The sequence below is a fragment of the Hipposideros armiger genome, unplaced genomic scaffold, assembly GCF_001890085.2.
Source record: "Hipposideros armiger isolate ML-2016 unplaced genomic scaffold, ASM189008v1 scaffold_251, whole genome shotgun sequence".
NCBI lineage: Eukaryota > Metazoa > Chordata > Mammalia > Chiroptera > Hipposideridae > Hipposideros > Hipposideros armiger.
Window position 1 is genome coordinate 327447 of NW_017731601.1, and position 17680 is coordinate 345126.

General features: G+C 37.3%; 1 protein-coding gene across 8 annotated transcripts in view; it reads left to right on the top strand.

The window, feature by feature from the left end:
* Positions 1 to 8980, top strand: part of PCDH17 (protocadherin 17) — a 96304-nt gene extending 87324 nt beyond the window's left edge. For 6 of the 8 annotated variants that reach the window (XM_019655906.1, XM_019655905.1, XM_019655907.1 and 3 more), the window contains one exon: positions 4209 to 8980. In XM_019655906.1, the coding sequence (XP_019511451.1) occupies positions 4209 to 4891 (683 nt within the window). In that variant the 3' untranslated portion in view covers positions 4892 to 8980. The other 2 variants (XM_019655909.1, XM_019655910.1) reach the window with 1 other exon arrangement.
* The last annotated feature ends 8700 nt before the right edge of the window (positions 8981 to 17680 follow it).

Sequence of the window (17680 nt, forward strand, 5' to 3'; positions counted from 1 at the left end):
TCTCTTGATACGGTAGCATTACAACATTAAAATCACATTGTAAGCATGAAGTATGGTAACAACCTTTGTAGAAGATTACTAAAATCCAATAATTGAAGGGCAGATAACTTCATGATTTGCCTAAATATTTTTTTTTCCTTACATAGATGTAACTTCCACAATGACAGTTACTTTGAAGGTATATTTTGGCACAAAATGATTGCTTGTCTACTTAATCTTACCTCTAAGATTAAGTAACTAGACTGTTTAGTCTACCTTAAAAAAAGAGAGCGTTTTCAGGTATGTCAGCCAATGTGAACATACAGATTTCAGACATCTTTTTGTCTGAATCAATTTGAATTATATAAAATTCTAAACTGAGAGGTAGTCAAATTATTGGGTCAATAGTAGATATTAAATAAAAAGCTTTACATATGCATGTCCATTATATACTTATATAATATAATTTTTTACATATACATATATATAAATACATATATAGTGTATATACAGAGGGTGCCAAAATAATGTATACACATTTTAAGAAAGGAAAAAACTGTTAAAATTACGCTGATGGTAACTGCTTTGAGCACGTCTTGTAACTGCAGAAGTCAAACGTGACATATTCATCTTATGTTATTGGTATATATGGAGTATTACAATTTTAATACAGTTTTTCCTATCTTAAAATGTGTATACTTTTTTTGTCACCCTCTGTGTGTGTGTGTGTGTGTGTGTGTGTGTGTGTGTGTGTAATGATATGTGTGTGTATGGTTTTTGGTACAGCTGAACTGAAAGTACTATAGTCATCTGCATGACGTTATATGGTTTGCCAAAAAAAAGTCGTATAAATTAAGATGCAAAATTGAACTAATTAGGATGACTGTATTTTGATCCTTCCCTTTGGGAGCTTGTGTAATAGTCAGATGTGGCTATAGGAGTCTAGAAAATGATTCTTAATACTAAACAAGTGTTTAAATTTATCTGATTGTCACATGATCCTTCAGGGAATCATTCATTTTAAAAATTAGACATTGTACACTTCCCCTATAGGCGTAACTGCCTGGCTTTCCAGCTGTTGGACTTCAGAATTGTTTTCTCTTTGCCGTATAAACATGCTTATCTCTCAGTTTTTCTCATCTGCATATCGTCTGGGTCATGTCATCTCTCTGGCAAAGGGTGCGTTCTGTGCAAGGGTAATCATGCTATATTGAGGAAAGGATGAAAATGAAGGTAAATACTTTCTTTATAACCCCAGATTCATCCAGAAAAAAAAAGTGAATCTTGGATCAATTATTTTTGCTTTGATTTCTTCTGTGCAGGGTCTCTGAATTTGTTTCCTGATACAAATACCTAGTATATGCAAATAGTGGCTGTCTATATAATTTGCTTCTTTTTTATTTATTTCTATCATTTATAATTCAACATACCTCTTTTGGGGTCTATTTCCCTAAGGTACAAAAATGTGATTATTTATCTTTATAGTCCTATGTCTTGAGAAAATACTCCACGCTATCATCCTTCATTATAGCCATTTAGTTTATTGAGGGAATTTAAAAAATATATTTAAAAAGGTACACATGGTAGAAATCGTCCTACTATAACTCTTCTTTCTTTAAACCCCTTCACTTTCCTCTTTCTTCCTTCTCTCCCTTCACTTAGCTTTCCTTCTTCCCTCTTTTATTCTTCCATTTTTTTCTTTGTTTTTTGTCTTGCTAGTCATTCATTATATGAATGACCTATGTCTTTTTTATGTACCTACCTATTCATCTATTTATTTATGTTCCTTCAGAAATAATTTCACTCTCCCATAAATCCTTCTTTGACCCCTGGCAGTTATTGTTCACTTTATGCTCCCAGTTTCTGCTGCTTGTACAAAACTGTCCATTCGATTTTCTTCCCTGTCTGTGCACTGCTGCCATCAAAATTACAGTCCAATCGCAAGGTGAACAGCTTATAATGTATCACAATCAATACTCAAAATTATCTCCCTAGGATGTGTCATAAAGGAGTCAAGTAAAAAGCTGCAGATTTTCAGCAGTGAAGTGCAAACAATCATTTTATGTTGATGGTTTCAAATTCAAGGTTGATCTACACTTTCATATATCTGCATTATTCCATCTCTTCCATTCTCTTCTTATATTCATATTGAATTTATTCAGTGCTAGGCTTTCCAAATGGCTGAAAGGTAAGGGCCAGTCAATATCGGGATACCGAACTATGTTAGTATGTTTCAAAGAGAATGTATGGGTTGTGAATGAATTTTTTAAACATCATGGTTCTAAAAGATACAAAAGTATTACCAAGTAAAATGGATAGTAAAGTTTTCTACTGCATTTTGAAGATTAGAATTGGTTGAATGAAATTGTACATTTCCTTTTTTTCTAACACTCACTAACAGAGACATACAGGGTAGTTTTTATGATTACCATTCAGAATAGGTAAGGGAAATAAATACTTAATATTAAACTTTTTTGAATATACTCTTTAAAAATAAAATTTCTTTTCTATTTTATATATGAAGATTTCCTAGAAAAATTTATATGCCTTGATTCTTCTACTTTTGTTTGTGTTGCTCTGCCTAACAACCTTTCAAGTCTTAGGTAGTATAACATTTGAGCATCTGGGTGCATAGTTCAGTTTGAGACTACATGTAAACTTTTCACCTGCATTACATAATAAACAACATATTTCCTTAACTCATAGGTGAATGTATTTTTAAAAACATGAAAAACTTAAAGTAGAGACAAGCTACCTAAAGACTTTTTAAGCCTTTTACTAATGAGAATGCTACTTGCTCCGAAATACCACAGTGTTTTTGTTCTGTCAAGACACCATTTTGATTTCTTTATGAAAAATATTAGTCTCATAAGAAATTATTTTATCCTAAAACCTTCTGAGATATATCAAGTTGTAGTTTATTTTTCTTTTTGGAGAGGGAATTATTTATGTTTTTAAATATGAACTCGGGTTTTATTTATGATTTTGAAAAGTAGCCGTGTAAATTTTCAATGCTGTTAAATTGCTGGTTTTTATTGTAAATATCTTTCGTGTGAACTTTTTTTTTGATTGCACAGGACACTGTAAATTTGTAGAGATCCTCTGTCATCATTTAAATGGTAACCCCAAGGGTTTCTAAACGTGTAGGAAATTCTCTTCCCATCATGTAGAGGTAAATCGTAAATATCCTCTCCTGAAAAAAAAAAAAAAGTACCTGATTTTAAAAGTATCATTAAACATTAAGGCAAGTAACCATTTGTAGATGACAGAAGTCAACTGGAAAGATTTAGTTCAAAGTCATAGTTTAAAATATTGGGGTCATGGCTGTATGAAGGAATTTTCTTTCACATTTTCTTGCTCAGCACCTTTGAAGTAGGAATCACTAAAGAACGCTTTATTTAGAATTTTTATACACCTATTGGCAAAAGAGAGAAGCAAAAATTCTCACAGAAAGCATTATTGTTTAAAATAGGAAATCATGACTTGTCATCCATTCTGAACTATATCTAGTGACTAAATTCATTCTCAACTACTTACACCAAAACCAAGAAGCCAAAGTGAAGAAAACTGATTACATGATCCACACTCATATCTAATAAAATAGGAATGTGCACTTTTTGATCAGCTTTTCTAGAATACATTCTGATAGAAAATTCCATTTATGACCCTCAGGAGGCAAAGTGGATTTTTAAAGGAAACCTTTTATTTTACGACTGTCACCAAAATAACAATTACAAGCCAAATGTGGCTAAAACATAAAAAAAAAAAACCAAATCAAAACAGCAACAACTAAAAAAGCTTAGGGCTTTGCAATCCAGTTTTTGCCCTGTTATTTGATTTGAAAAATTAATCTTGTTAATCCTTTTTGAAGTTCCCTGTTTCCAGGATGGATTATGCAGAACAAAGTCTAACTGATATCTCCAGAAAATGAGTTTACAGTGATGTAGTACTGGGCCGAGAATGGTTCTCCAGTGGCCACGTTTTACTAGTTCCGAGGCCATGAGAATTCATTAATATCTAGAGAATAGACTTAAATAAAAATCATTCTCTCATCCCGCAGGTTTATGCAACCCTCCTGAAACATTTTAATTATTGTTGTCTTTTCCTTTTTAATTAATAGACCAGAGGTCCAGCAAGCCCGCTGAAAGCTGGTCCGCAGCCTGGATAGAAATGCAGAGGCCACCCTTGTGACTGGATTTGCTGTTTTTTTGTTTTGTTTTGTTTTGCAGAACCAGAAGAGTGCGTTAATTGCACGGATGAATGCCGAGTGCTTGGTCATTCTGACAGGTGTTGGATGCCACAGTTCCCTGCAGCCAATCAGGCTGAAAATGCAGATTACCGCACAAATCTCTTCGTACCCACGGTGGAAACGAATGTGGAGACTGAGTCGTACGAAACTGTGAATCCCACTGGGAAAAAGACTTTTTGTACATTTGGAAAAGACAAGCGAGAGCACACTATTCTCATTGCCAATGTGAAACCTTATTTAAAAGCCAAACGTGCCCTGAGCCCTCTCCTCCAGGAGGTCCCCTCAGCATCCAGCAGCCCGACCAAGGCCTGCGTCGAGCCTTGCACCTCAACAAAAGGCACTCTGGATGGTTGCGAGGCGAAAGCAGGAGCCCTGGCCGAAGCGAGCAGCCAGTACGTGCCCACTGACAGTCAGTACCTGTCGCCCAGTAAGCAGCCCAGAGACCCTCCCTTCCCAGCTTCCGATCAGATGGCAAGGGTCTTCGCAGACGTGCATTCCAGAGCCAGCCGGGATTCCAGCGAGATGGGGGCCGCTCTGGAGCAGCTGGACCACCCCAACAGGGATCTGGGTCGAGAGTCCGTGGATGCAGACGAGGTCGTGAGAGAAATCGATAAGCTTCTGCAGGACTGCCGGGGCAATGACCCTGTGGCTGTGAGAAAGTGATGGGGGGGGAGGGAAAATGAGCATTGGCATTTTCTTGTCTCTTCTGTTGATTTAAATATGATGCCTCCTGGTGACAACCCGGTAGACGGGGATGAAGAGAGACCAATGCTACTTTAAGGCTTTTAGTGAACATCTGAAGTGCCCACAAGTATGTTCTTTTCACTGCTGTTTCTTTTTCAGATAACAATGGTTTTTGTTTTGACCAAACTTCTATTAGGACAGAAATAATGATGCTCAAAGAGAAAAGAAAAAAAGGGAGAGATAGAGAGAGAGAGAAGAAAAAGGAGAGAAGATACAGGAGGCTGAGGAAGCAAGTTACCTTTTGACAATCTGTTAGGAAGGTATGCCGTGAGAGCCTTGACCTATTTCTGACCACTCTGAGACTGTCCTCCGTGATTTATGCTGACTTAACTGTTTACCTATAAACCCCATACAAAGCAGGGTCATAATTTGTGATCTGTGGTGGATTTCTAGCAGTCCTCATAGGCTTCTACTGAAAGTCCCGAGAAGACCTTGCAGTAGTCCAAGCTACACCAAACATTAACACGTATTTGTGGTAAACATTTCTGTACAAAGTTACCTGCCACACATATAAAACACAAACAACATTCCATATCATGAGTCGGAGAAAAATTTAAAAAGCAAAAAAAAAAATAAATAAATAAACTTGGTCATTTGTAAGACACCTTATGTTGTATAAAAGTTAAGTGTAAAAAGATATAGTCCATTTTGTCCTGCACACACATAGACTAATTCACTTCATTAAAGGAGAAGAAGCTGTAAAGGTTAAAAATGCCTCTTTAGCATTTTAGTGTCCACAAACATCTAAACAAGGGTGGATATGTTTTCGAGTTGACCTAGAAAAGTTTTGAAAAAATTGAGAATATTCAGAGAAAATTTATGCTGGGACTATGTGCTACTCATTTGTGGACACTAAAATAGCTCAGGAAAGTGAAAAACGTCTTAGACATACACAGATCACATGACCATTTAAATGTGCAAATGTATGAAGATTCAATGTGTTTACATCAAATGACATATTTTTTATTGATTTATTGCAGATTCAGTGCATATGAGCCAAATTGTTGAGTGTATAAGAGCTATATTGTGTATTTTATTAAATTAATATATAGTTGTGTTGCAAAAATATTTGGGCTTATATTGTAAATGGCAAGTGTCGCCTCGGTAGCTGTCGAACTCTATGAGTTTTGTTTTTTCCTGCTTCCTTTTCCCCATGGAGTGTGGGAAGCAGTGCCTGAGAGCAAAGTCTCTTGTTTAATGTATAGTCTCCCAAGTACTACAGTACATAATCTGTTCAAAATGTGTTTGAGTGAGCTGATGGAGCTATCTGAAAGGTCAAAAAACGACATCTGTCCGTCATGATTATGTGCAAGTCCTTGTAGAAGCTTTTATTAAAGTCATGCTAAATCATAAGAATTACATTTGTACCAATAACTGAACCTTCTTCATGTTTCCTCAATGACACACAGATTCGGCCTTTGTAGATACCATACTGTTTGTTGATTAGTTTTTAAAAGTATGTTGGGTGGTTCAAGATGTGTGTTTCCCTTTACTTCAAAACCATGAAAAATGCTTTGATGCATGTGTGATACCAGCATTGGTTACTTGCATTGTGTAGTGTTTTTCAGGAGGTCTGGGTCTTCACGAAACGGTCTTCCTTTTTTTCAGCACCCTTCTGCCTCTTGTTTCTTGGCATCCTTTGAGAACAATGCACCTTCTATTCCTTCATTGGGTGACATCTTTTCTTGTGACATTTAGCAAGTTTCAAACGTACTTCCAGATGAGGCTAGGACACCTCAAATTTCAGGAATTGGGGAAACATAAAATTATCACTTGCAGAAGTTAGTAGCAGCAGATGGGGAAATGCCTTGATTGACATTATCCTTCCGTGTTTAAATTTTTTGGCATTTTACAGCTTCATGACAAACAGCTTCCAGCCCATACCTTAGAAAATGTGGTGCTGAGTTAAATAAAGGCTGTTTGTGCACTGGAGCAAACAAACAAAAAAATGCATTATTTGCAAACTGGTGGGGAACTCTGTGCCTTTTTTTCTGGCCACTAAGCCAGTGTAGAAACAGCATAAATGTCGTAAAATTCTTCTATGAAAATTAGAAAAACAAGAATAAAAACAAACATTGAACTGGATTCAGTTTTGTAATTTCAAACTTCAACAAATTCAACTGAAAATATTTCTGTCAGATGCTGTCAAGACTTTAGACTGTACCTCGTTTGCAAAACTGCTTTGAAAGGAAGAGTGGACAACTCCCATCAGCCTTATTCTCGCGAGAACTGAATTTGGTTCCTAGTAACAGCCTTTCCAAAGTTCTAGTCTTGATTTTTCTTATTCGTCAATGTTTAAATTAGAAAAGAAAGGATCTTGTACATGTGAAACCTAATTGACTATATTTTGGACAATTTATGTATCTGAAATGTGTTGTCTCTGTTATATGATGTTATTTTCTGCCAGGAGACTGACTACAGGTTGATTTAGCTCGATAGCAGAAATTTGATGGGAAACCAATTTCCATTTCGTCTTCCCAGTGTTGCCTCTCTCTTACTAGACAGATAGCCAATTAGGGAAATCTAAGGCACTATGTAAATGAAACCAACAAAGAGAGTAGGGTTTATTTTAAAAACATGCTTAACGTGGAGTAACCGGTTGTTCAATTTATTATATGTGTCTGAAGACATTAAAACACTAGAAGATTTTAAGGATTGGTTGTGCCCATGTGTGAGGGATTTACCTTTAGGCCATCTGTCACCAGTGATTTACTAGTGTTAGCTGTTTAACACATTATCTGTATTTAGTAGTGATTATTTATTTACAAGTGGGTGGTAATTCAGCAGTCAGGACTTGAAGCTTTTATAGTTGAGTTGAGGGAACCTTGCTTTTATCCGTTTGGCTGGCAACTGCCTTTATCACAGACCTCTGGTGCTTGGCTTCCAAGGAAGTCCATGAGATGCCAAAATCACCCCTTTGGGGAGCAGATTGCTCTAAGGGGTGATGCATGATCAAACAGTGATAGTACTAGGGGTTTCAGCATCACTCAGAATCTGAAAAAAATTGTCTTGATTCACATCCTCCATTTACTAACCCCTCAAAAAAAATATCCCACACGTTTAAAATGAATAATTGGATAACACTTTGTCTTTTAGCTCCTTAAATAACTGAAGTCAAGCACAGAAAAAGAAATTGATGGGAATTTTTGTAAGAAAGTCAACGTTTTAGAAATTTATTGATGAACTAAAACAGATCAGTAACAAAACAATCTTTTCATTAAACATGAATGATGAAAGATCTTTTCATCAAAGGTAAAAGTAGTGAGAATCAGTGTTAGTGACACCTATACCAAAGTAAACATTAAAGGGACATATCATGCAATTTCAAAGAATGCTGTCATAATTCTTAACCCGACATACTTATTGCAAGCGATATACAAAGATTGGCTCACTACTCCATAAATTAATTGAATTCCTATTTGAGAAATTGACTTGTTCTGTTTTCCTACATTAACTGAGATTTTGTAAAACATGACTTCCCTTTAAAGGACCTGGGCCCTGCTCAATTTAAAAAATGACACCATAAAAAAAAAGTAAAAAAAAAAAGTCATGTAGTAATAGAGCAGTATGCTTTATTAGAACCAGGTTAAAAGCTGTTTATTGCCTAATGGAGAAGTTGCTGAGGTCAACAGGTAGATTGAAGTCTGGCATAATATATGCCCAGTCATTATTGTCTAATTACATTCTTTGGACAACAGATGGCATTTATCAGAGCATTGATTCAAATGAGAACTTTGGCAATCAAGATGTGTTGATTTGAAACGTAATTGAATGAGACCTGATTAAAGTGTGACTTTCCTGGCCCCAGCGTTTGGCAGGTTGGCTATCCCCATTTATCAGCCCCATCACTCCATAAGGTTCTCAGCTGCACCAAGTAATTGGTGAACAAAGACGACAACAAAAGCAGCATACATTGTATGGATTTATCTCAATGCTATTGTTTAATGGCTGTGTTTAATGTGACCTATTTGGAAAATGAGGACTCCGAATAAAAAGCTATTACTAATAGTGGCATTGCATTCCCTTGAATTCATTGACACACCAGTGATGTGTTACACACTGCATACCACAGGAACCCTGATCATAATTATTTTGGAAAGTAACTGTGGCATCACAATTGGTTTTTGCCAGTTATTTGTTTGCCAGTAAAAGAAGATTTTTCAAAATTGTGCATAACAGGAATGCCACTCGGTTCTCACATGAATGGGTTATAGATTTTCAGATGTCCTAGATAAGTTGGCTAGCCAAATAATTACCAGGGAATCATAGCTTAATGCTACTAGTGGCTTTTAATAGTTACCATCGGTTTGAAGATAATTTGGTACGAGATCCTAAAGGACTTCAGAAAAGTCATTTTTATAAGCCCCCTTATCATCTTACATGAGCTATTAAAGCACATATTTATAAATGGCATTTTGAAATAAATGCTTGTTTATCATGGCATCTTAAAAAAATGAGCCTCTCTTTCTACTAATTCAACAAACATCTACTGAATTTCTGTTGTGTGTTTGCTCTGGGCTGTCATGCCCCAGGAGTAAACAGTAAACAAGGAATGATGCCTGGGTCACAGTCTGGTGAGTAAAACAAATGGGTAAGTTCTAATTCACATTACTGTTTATAAATTGGATTCAGTGGTTTGTGTTTCCTCAGTTACTCCACATATCCCATAGTTTTGCTATCTCACTCTCAGTGAGTGGCATCTCCTAAATCACAAACTAGCATAATACTCTGCCCCTTTAGATTTTTTCATTTAATTTTACTTTTCTTCCGAAAACATAACATAGTATCAAGAAAAGTGCATTGCTTTTTTGTACTTAAGACGTGTTTTAGAGCTATTGGGTAGACTAAATGGCTTATATATTCATTCTTTTGCTCACTTCTTTTTTTGTTCACTTCTCTGTTTCTTTTTCATTGAGCATCACTCAGGTGATGTACAAAGAACTAAATCAATTACATTTTACCCTCAGAGAACTTATTGTTTGTGCTTAGGTGATAACACACGAAAATAGGAATTGACCTTATGTTGCCTTGACACTATGACTTTTTCATAATGAAAATCATTTCACTTTTAAGAAGAGCAGAGGCCACATACCCACCAGCCATTCACTGCTTTCAAGTGTGAGAGCAGAGTAAGCTGTTGATTGACTCATTGGAACCATCTGAAGGAGCACTGACTCATTCAAATGAAGAACGCTACCTGCCCACGCTGCAGTCAGGAGGAAGTCAAGAATGCAACATAATTACAGGCTAAGTCCATGTCAATGGTTTATTAAAGCCCCTCCAATTATGTTTTTTTAAGTAGATATGCCCACTAGTTACAATAATTTGAAAATCGTAGACAATTCTTTGTAAACTATGAAGAGAACCTATTCCTAAAGTTCATCAACATGGCACACAGAAATAGATCAGCAAGTTAATGACCCGTCCTCAAACACTTTATCACACACCTTTGGAGAAGGTTGCACATGATTCAGCAAGGAAATATATCGTTTCTGTTCATTTTAGACACTAATAATGCTGGACAACCCATTGTACATTTGGGATTAAATTCTCAGTATTCTTAAAAGAAGGCGCACTTCTTTTACTGTTCCCCCTTTTTAATATTTCAGAAAGTCATCAAAAAATGACCCGGTTTTTGAAACTCTTTGATGTGGTAATGAGTATTATACATGCAAAGATGGATTAAGGAAGGAAGATTTCAGTGAGCCTGTACAAACTGTATATCACACAGGTTGATTTATCACCCATTAGATCAGAATAGGTATTCTATTTTTTCTCTTACAAATGAAACGATTTACTTTGAGAGGAACAACTTATTATTTGTTCTACTCCCTTTTATATACGTATTAAACTATAGTATTGTAATAAACTAAATTTTTATTCTGATTTGTATTTTAAAATCTAGTTTCCTGAAGTTATGTTGCTCAGCCAAATTATTTCACAGTATTGTTCAACATTGTTGAAAAAAAAGCAGAACCAAGTTTGGAGCCCATTTTTTGTTGACTTGATACAGATTGTCCTTGAATTTTGTTGAAAATATTGGTGTTCAGCAGTGCTTATATGAAAATTGTGCTTACTTCCCTAAGGGTTTTCAGCATCAGGCCAGACATCTAAAAGAATAATTACACAAGCCTAAATTAACACTGATAAATTCTGTTCGTGGGGAACTTTCCAATTCACAGAGCACTTTCAGAAATTCACAGGACTGCACAGAGTGAAGGATTCTGAAGCTCAAAAAGGTAAATGCCCTTTTCCAAGGGCGACAAGCTAGGGAGACTTAAGCCCTTGAACTAGAAGTCCAGTTCCTGTGTGTGTTCCAGATGTTGTGAGTTCCGCCATCTTGCCCTATCTAATATCTTGCCTCTCTGGTACCTTAAATCTATCACCTGACATTAGTATTCCAGTAATATATCTTCCCCTTTAAATTAATGGTGGCATCGTAGAATTTAGATCATCTCTATCTTAATAGTGCATAACAGTATTCAATAATTTGAAAAACAGAGAACAGGAAATGCAGTTTCCAAGAAAATGAAGGCTTGGTAAGAACTGTGCCTCTCTTAAGATCACCCTCATTTTTTTTTTATTGCCATCTATAAAAATGTTTTACAACATTGGTGTTATGTTCTCCAAAATATTCTAAAAGAATATTATGAAACATTGTTTTCCATGAATTTGATATATTTTCATCTAGAAGCAAGTCATATATACTTTATTGAATTTCTTTATGTCATTAAGTTTAGCATAGACTGCATTAATAGGATTTCTAATTGGCTTCTTAGAAATAATTACTTAAACACTAGTAATGTTGAAAGTTTTAAAATATTACATCCATATATATGAATTAATATACACATTTAGAGGCATGAGTGTCAAATAATTTCAAAACCAGTATCACGAAATTAACAGGAGAGGGAATTTAAACAGTAGCCATATGACTAAGGGATGAACAACACATTTTTTTTTTAATTTTTAAATTGCCTCATCCACATTGGATAAAATATCATTGGCTTCTTCAATGATCAGGTTAAAAAGAGAGATTACAATTGCCATCAAACTTATTTTCAGACAGGTTAATCAAAAGCAAAGCTGTTCTGATTCTGCCTGTATTTAACTTACTAACACATTGTTTAATATCTTTTTTACAATTTACAGAAAACCAACCTTATTCTCAAAAGATCCAGAAATAATCCAGAAATAAAGATCCAGTTTTAATGCCTTCTTTTATTATTAGTTTCAGGTGTACAGTGCAGTGTCCAGGCATCCATACAACTTATGAGGAGACCCCTGTCAAGTCCAGGACCCACCTGACACCTTACAGTTTTACAACCTTATTGATTATAGTCCCCATACTGCACTTCACATCCCCATGACTATTTTGTAACTACCAATTTATACTTTCTAATCCCTTCACGTTTCTCACCCATCCCCCTTTACCCCCCCTCCCATCTAGCAAAAAAAAAAATCTGTTCTTTAGATTCCAAATATAAGAAATATCTCATGACATTTGTCTTTCTCAGTCTGACTTATTTCACTTAGCATAATATACTCTAGGCCAATCTACGTTGTTGCAAATGGTAAGATTTCTTTCTTTTTTATGGCAGAGTGATACCACAATTTCTTTATCCAGTGGTCTATTGAGGGGCATTTCAGTTGTTTTCATATCTTGGCTCCTGTGAATAGCACTGCAGTAAACATATATATATATATATATATATATATATATATATATATATATATATATATATATATATATATATAATTAGTGTTTTGGATTTCTTTGATAAATACCCAGGAGTGGAAATGCTGGGTCATAAGGTAGCTCTACATTTAATTTTTTGAGGAAACTTCATACTGTGTTTCATAGTGGCTGCACCAATCTGCAGTCCCACCAACAGAGAACAAGGATTCCCTTTTCCCCACTTCCTCACCAACACTTGTTTGTTGATTTATTGATGATGGCCATTCTGACAGGAGTGAGGTAGTGTCTCATTGTAGTTTTATTTGCATTTCTCTGATGATTAGTGACATTGAGCATCTTTTCATATATCTGTTGGCCATCTGTATGTCCTCTTTAGAGAAATGTCTCTTCATATCCTCTGTCCATTTTTTAATTGAGTTGTTTGTTTTCTTGGTGTTGAGTTGCATGAGTGTTTTATAAATTTTGGATATTAACCCCTTATCAAATATCTTCTCCCATTCAGTAGGCTTCCTTTTTGTTTTATTGATGGTTTCCTTTGTTGTGAAAAAACTTTTAAGTTTGATGTAATCTCATATGTTCATTTTTTCTTCTACTTCCCTTGCCTACAGGGATGTATCAGTAAAAATATTACTCAAGGTAATGTCTGCAAATTTAGTCCCTGTATTTTCTTCTAGGAGCTTTATGGTTTCAGGTCTTACGTTTGAGTCTTTAATCCATTTTGAATTTGTTCTTGTATATGGCATAAGGAGGTGGTCCAGTTTCTTTTTTTGCATATGTTAGTCCAATTTTCCCAGCACCATTTGCTAAACAGACTATCTTTACCCCAATGTAAATTTTTGCTTCCAATGTCATAGATTAAATGACCATATAGGCATAGGTTTATTTCTGGGCTCTCTATTCTGTTCCATTGATTTGTGTGTCTGTTTTTATGCCAGTACCATACTGTTTTGATTACTGTAGCCTTGTAGTATGATTTGATATGAGGTAGCTTGATACCTCCAGCTTCGTTCTTCTTTCTCAGGATTGCTGGGGCTATTCGGGGTCGTCTGTGGATTTTAGGATCATTTGTATCGTACTACATTACTAAATTCATTTATCAGTTGAAATAGTTTTTTGGTGGAATCTTTGGGGTTCTCTCATTTGGAGTTTCATCTCATCTGCAAATAATGTCAATTTTACTTCTTCCTTTGCCGTTTGGGTGCTTTTTATTTCTTTTTCTTGTCTGGCTGCTGTGGCTAGGAATTCTAATACCATCCATGTCCTGTTCCTGATCTTTAGGGGAATGCTTTCACCATTGAGTATGATATTAGCTATGGGTTTGTCATATATGGCCTTTATTATGTTGAGATATGTTCCCTCTATTCCCACTTTGCTGAGAGTTTTCATCACAAATGGATGCTGGATTTAGTCAAATACGTTTTCTTTTTCTTGTCTCCCAGGCTAACTGACTGTGAGGGTTGGCTATGCCCACAGTGTATGAGCTGCTGTGTATGGGCTGACCCCTCAGAGGAAGAGTTGCCCCCCACAGTCTGGCGTGCCTGTTAAGGCCCCCTTTGGATGTTCCACTTGTGGGGTAACCAAGTGGGGTAACTCTGGTGTGGTCTGAAGCTAGCAAATGGGTGTGTTGTCTCTCATGTCTCTTAGGAAGGCTCCCCTTACATGCCAGTTACAGCCCTGCCTGTGACTGGCCTGCAGCTACCTGGTAAGAGCCACAAAGGTGTTCATGGTTGGCTGCTTCCTGTGCTGGACCTGGAGGCATGTGGGGCTGGCCTTCTCTGAGCTGAGGCCAGCTGCCACCAGTAGTGGGCCTGAGGAAGCTTAGCAAAAGGCCCAGGGCCCTCTAGGCCTGTTGCCACCTGCTGGCTGCCTATAAGGCTCAGCTGTTGAAAGAACCTCCTTAGGTGCAGGGGCCAGGCTGGCTGAGCCGTAGTTGAGCGCGCCCTCAGTGATGCAGCCCTAGCTGTGGGGGCGTGATCCCAGTGAGTCATGAGGCATGGACAGAAGTTTTTACAAAGTTAATGCAGATTCAGGTCTTCCACCAGTGCCCAGCCTGTGACAACTTTGCAAAGCGCCTCAAGAACACTGCAGCCAGCCACCACTCACCTCAGGCTTGCAAATCTCTGAGAGTTGTCCAGAAGAGGCTATAGCACAGGTTTGGGGTCACTGACCCCACCAAAAGCCCCCTGGGAAGGCACGAGCTCGCCACTGCTGTAAAAGTCTTCAGTAGTCTGTGGGACGGGGCTGGCCACCTAGGCGCTGAGAGTGCCTCCAGCTGTGCAGCTGTAGGTGGGCAAGGAGCGTTCCCAAGGAGTTACAGGGTGTGGGTGGTGGTTTTTACAAAGTTAACGCAGTTTCATTTCTTGCACAGTTGCCAGGCAGTGGCCGCTTCACAAAAACATCCTGAGAACACCATGGCCAGCCGCTGCTCACCTCAGGCCCACAGGTCCCTGGGGATTGCCCGAGAAAGACTGTGGCACAGGGTCTGGGTCACTGCCCACTGCCAACAATTCCTGGGCCACTGACGGATGCCTGCTGCTGAGAAAGGCCTCTGCAGCTTGTTAGGGTGGGGCTGGCTACAAAGCAGCCAAGTGCCCCTGGCAATGCAGCTCCAGCTGTTGTGGGCAGGGACCAGGGCGTCACCAAGGTGGTGCGCATGCACAGATTTCACCAGACAAATGCCGTCTCAGACTCGGCCCTTTGGAGGAGGGTTCTACATAGGAAACATTGTACCTTCCTGTAGGCCACACACGAGTTAGGCTCCACCTGGGGTGATGGTTTCTATCTCTCTAGAACCTCGCGCAAAGCCACACATCCCAGTCTTTTCCTGTATGTCTCCACCACCCTCTGCATTGCTGCCCCTGCACCAGATAGCAGCTGAGTGTTTGCAAGCCAGCAAGTCTGTATGCAGGTGTTTAAAGAGGGCACCTGGGTTTCCAGCTGCCTTCCATCTCACCGGGACGGGCAGATAAAGGCCTTGCTGATTTTCACTGTCAAGTGTGGGAATTCCTCTTCCAGGCACAGGACCCCCGGGCTGGGAGTCTGGTGTAGGAGGGGTGCCTCTCCTTCTGGGTGACCTCTGACACCGAGGCGTCCCTCCTGATGTTTAACTGCTGTCTATGGATTTGGGGTCAGCCCATTTCAAACTCCATTCCTCCTACCAGTCTGGATGAGGCCTTTTCTTTATATTCTTAGTTATACGAGTTCTGTGTAGCTAGTTTTCAGATGATTCTTGAGGTTGATTGTTCTATGATTGTAATGTTGGTGTGATCATGGGGTGCAGTAGGCATAGCATTTACCTAATTTGGGCATCTTGGATCCATCTCCCAGAAATAAATGATTAATATCCTTTTTAACACTAACTAGCTATTTTATATTTTGGAAATCCAAATTCAAATAGGTGGCATGTGATATTCATTCATTTTATTGATCTGCTGAATATCTCAATACTACTTCTTTAACAATATTAAATCACATTGTGATATTATTCTCCCTTACCATTGCAGTTAAAAGACTATGTCTTTAATATAATAATTTGCTTTGAGATAAGTTTTCAAACTTTTATTTTTATTTTTTCTCTTTAAAAAAATCAGACTTTGTCTATATCTGTTTATAGTATTAAGCATTCTATAATATTTATTTACTGTCTTGTATATGACTATTCTCTTATTTTGTCTTCATTTCATAATTTTATCTCAATATTAATTATTATGTAGTTTTCCTCGCCTATTTATGTTTTCATTAAATATGTTCATATTTATATGTATTTTCATGTTTATTGATCAATTATGGAGGTAGTGATGTCTCACTTGATGATTACATCAGGTGGTAAATACCCAAATTGTTTTTATTAACCTACAAGAAAGCTAACAATATTTTTTAGATGTAACCTACATGGAGTGCTAAAATTGACAAAATGCATAATAAAATATAACATAGGTATACAAAATGGCAAATAGGTGAGGATGCAGGATCTTAGTTAAAATCTTTATGTCAGAGTGCCTAGCTACTTCATTGAAAGTTTGAAAGTGATAGAAAGTGAGTCATCTTACTCTATTATTAATTCTCATGTTAAGAAATCCTCATTTTAATATCTCATTATGTGAAATGTTTGGCTTTGGTGGAATATAAGAAAAAAGACTCTTACCTCTGAGGTTATGTCCTTATGATTTTTCAGTCCACATTTCTTTCCCAACCACTTCTAAAATTCAACTATTATACATATTTCATCATTTCCTTCATTTTGGATAACTACTAAAATTTATTCTCTCTTCATAATCCAGAGGAGGAAGGGAAATAAATGAATGGGTCAAATATGGTTCCTCTGGTGATTTTCCTTTCTAAGAATGTGACACCCCAACTCAATTTAACACTAATTTATGGAATATGTGTTGTGTTTTTGAATACAATAGAGCATAGAGATATTAACAAAACACAGTTTCTGTCTCTGTAGAATTAAAAATATACCGGGAAATGAAGATATTTACACAAACAAATACAAATTTGCTTGCATTATACAAACAGATACAGTTTGTAGCTGGTATTGTGAGAGAAGTGCAAGTTGCAGTGGAGAGAGGGAGAAAGAGAGAGAGAATGTGGACTTGCAGCCACAGAAATGAGAGGTGGCAGAGGGAATCGGTGACAGCTTCTTGGAGAAGGCAGTACTTCAATTGAACATTTAAGGTGGGACAAGATTTTGGCAGCAGAGTTGTATAGGAAATGCATTATGGAAAAATAAAGAAGCAATGTGTGCAAAAACAGTTAAATAAAGTCACAATATTTCTGATTAGAAAGTTAGAAAGGGTTGGAAAGGTAGGTTCAGTCCTGCTGGGAGCTACTAAATGTTGAGCTGAGATGTCACATGAGTGACTATTTCAAGGAAGAAACTCCAGGACACCTGAATTAGGCTTACTAGCTGCGAGAGCTGTGGGAGAGGCTTGCCAAGCTGCATGTGAATTCAGGCACATAACACTAGGACAGCTTGCTGCTGTCTGGTGAGCTGTTCTTTATAA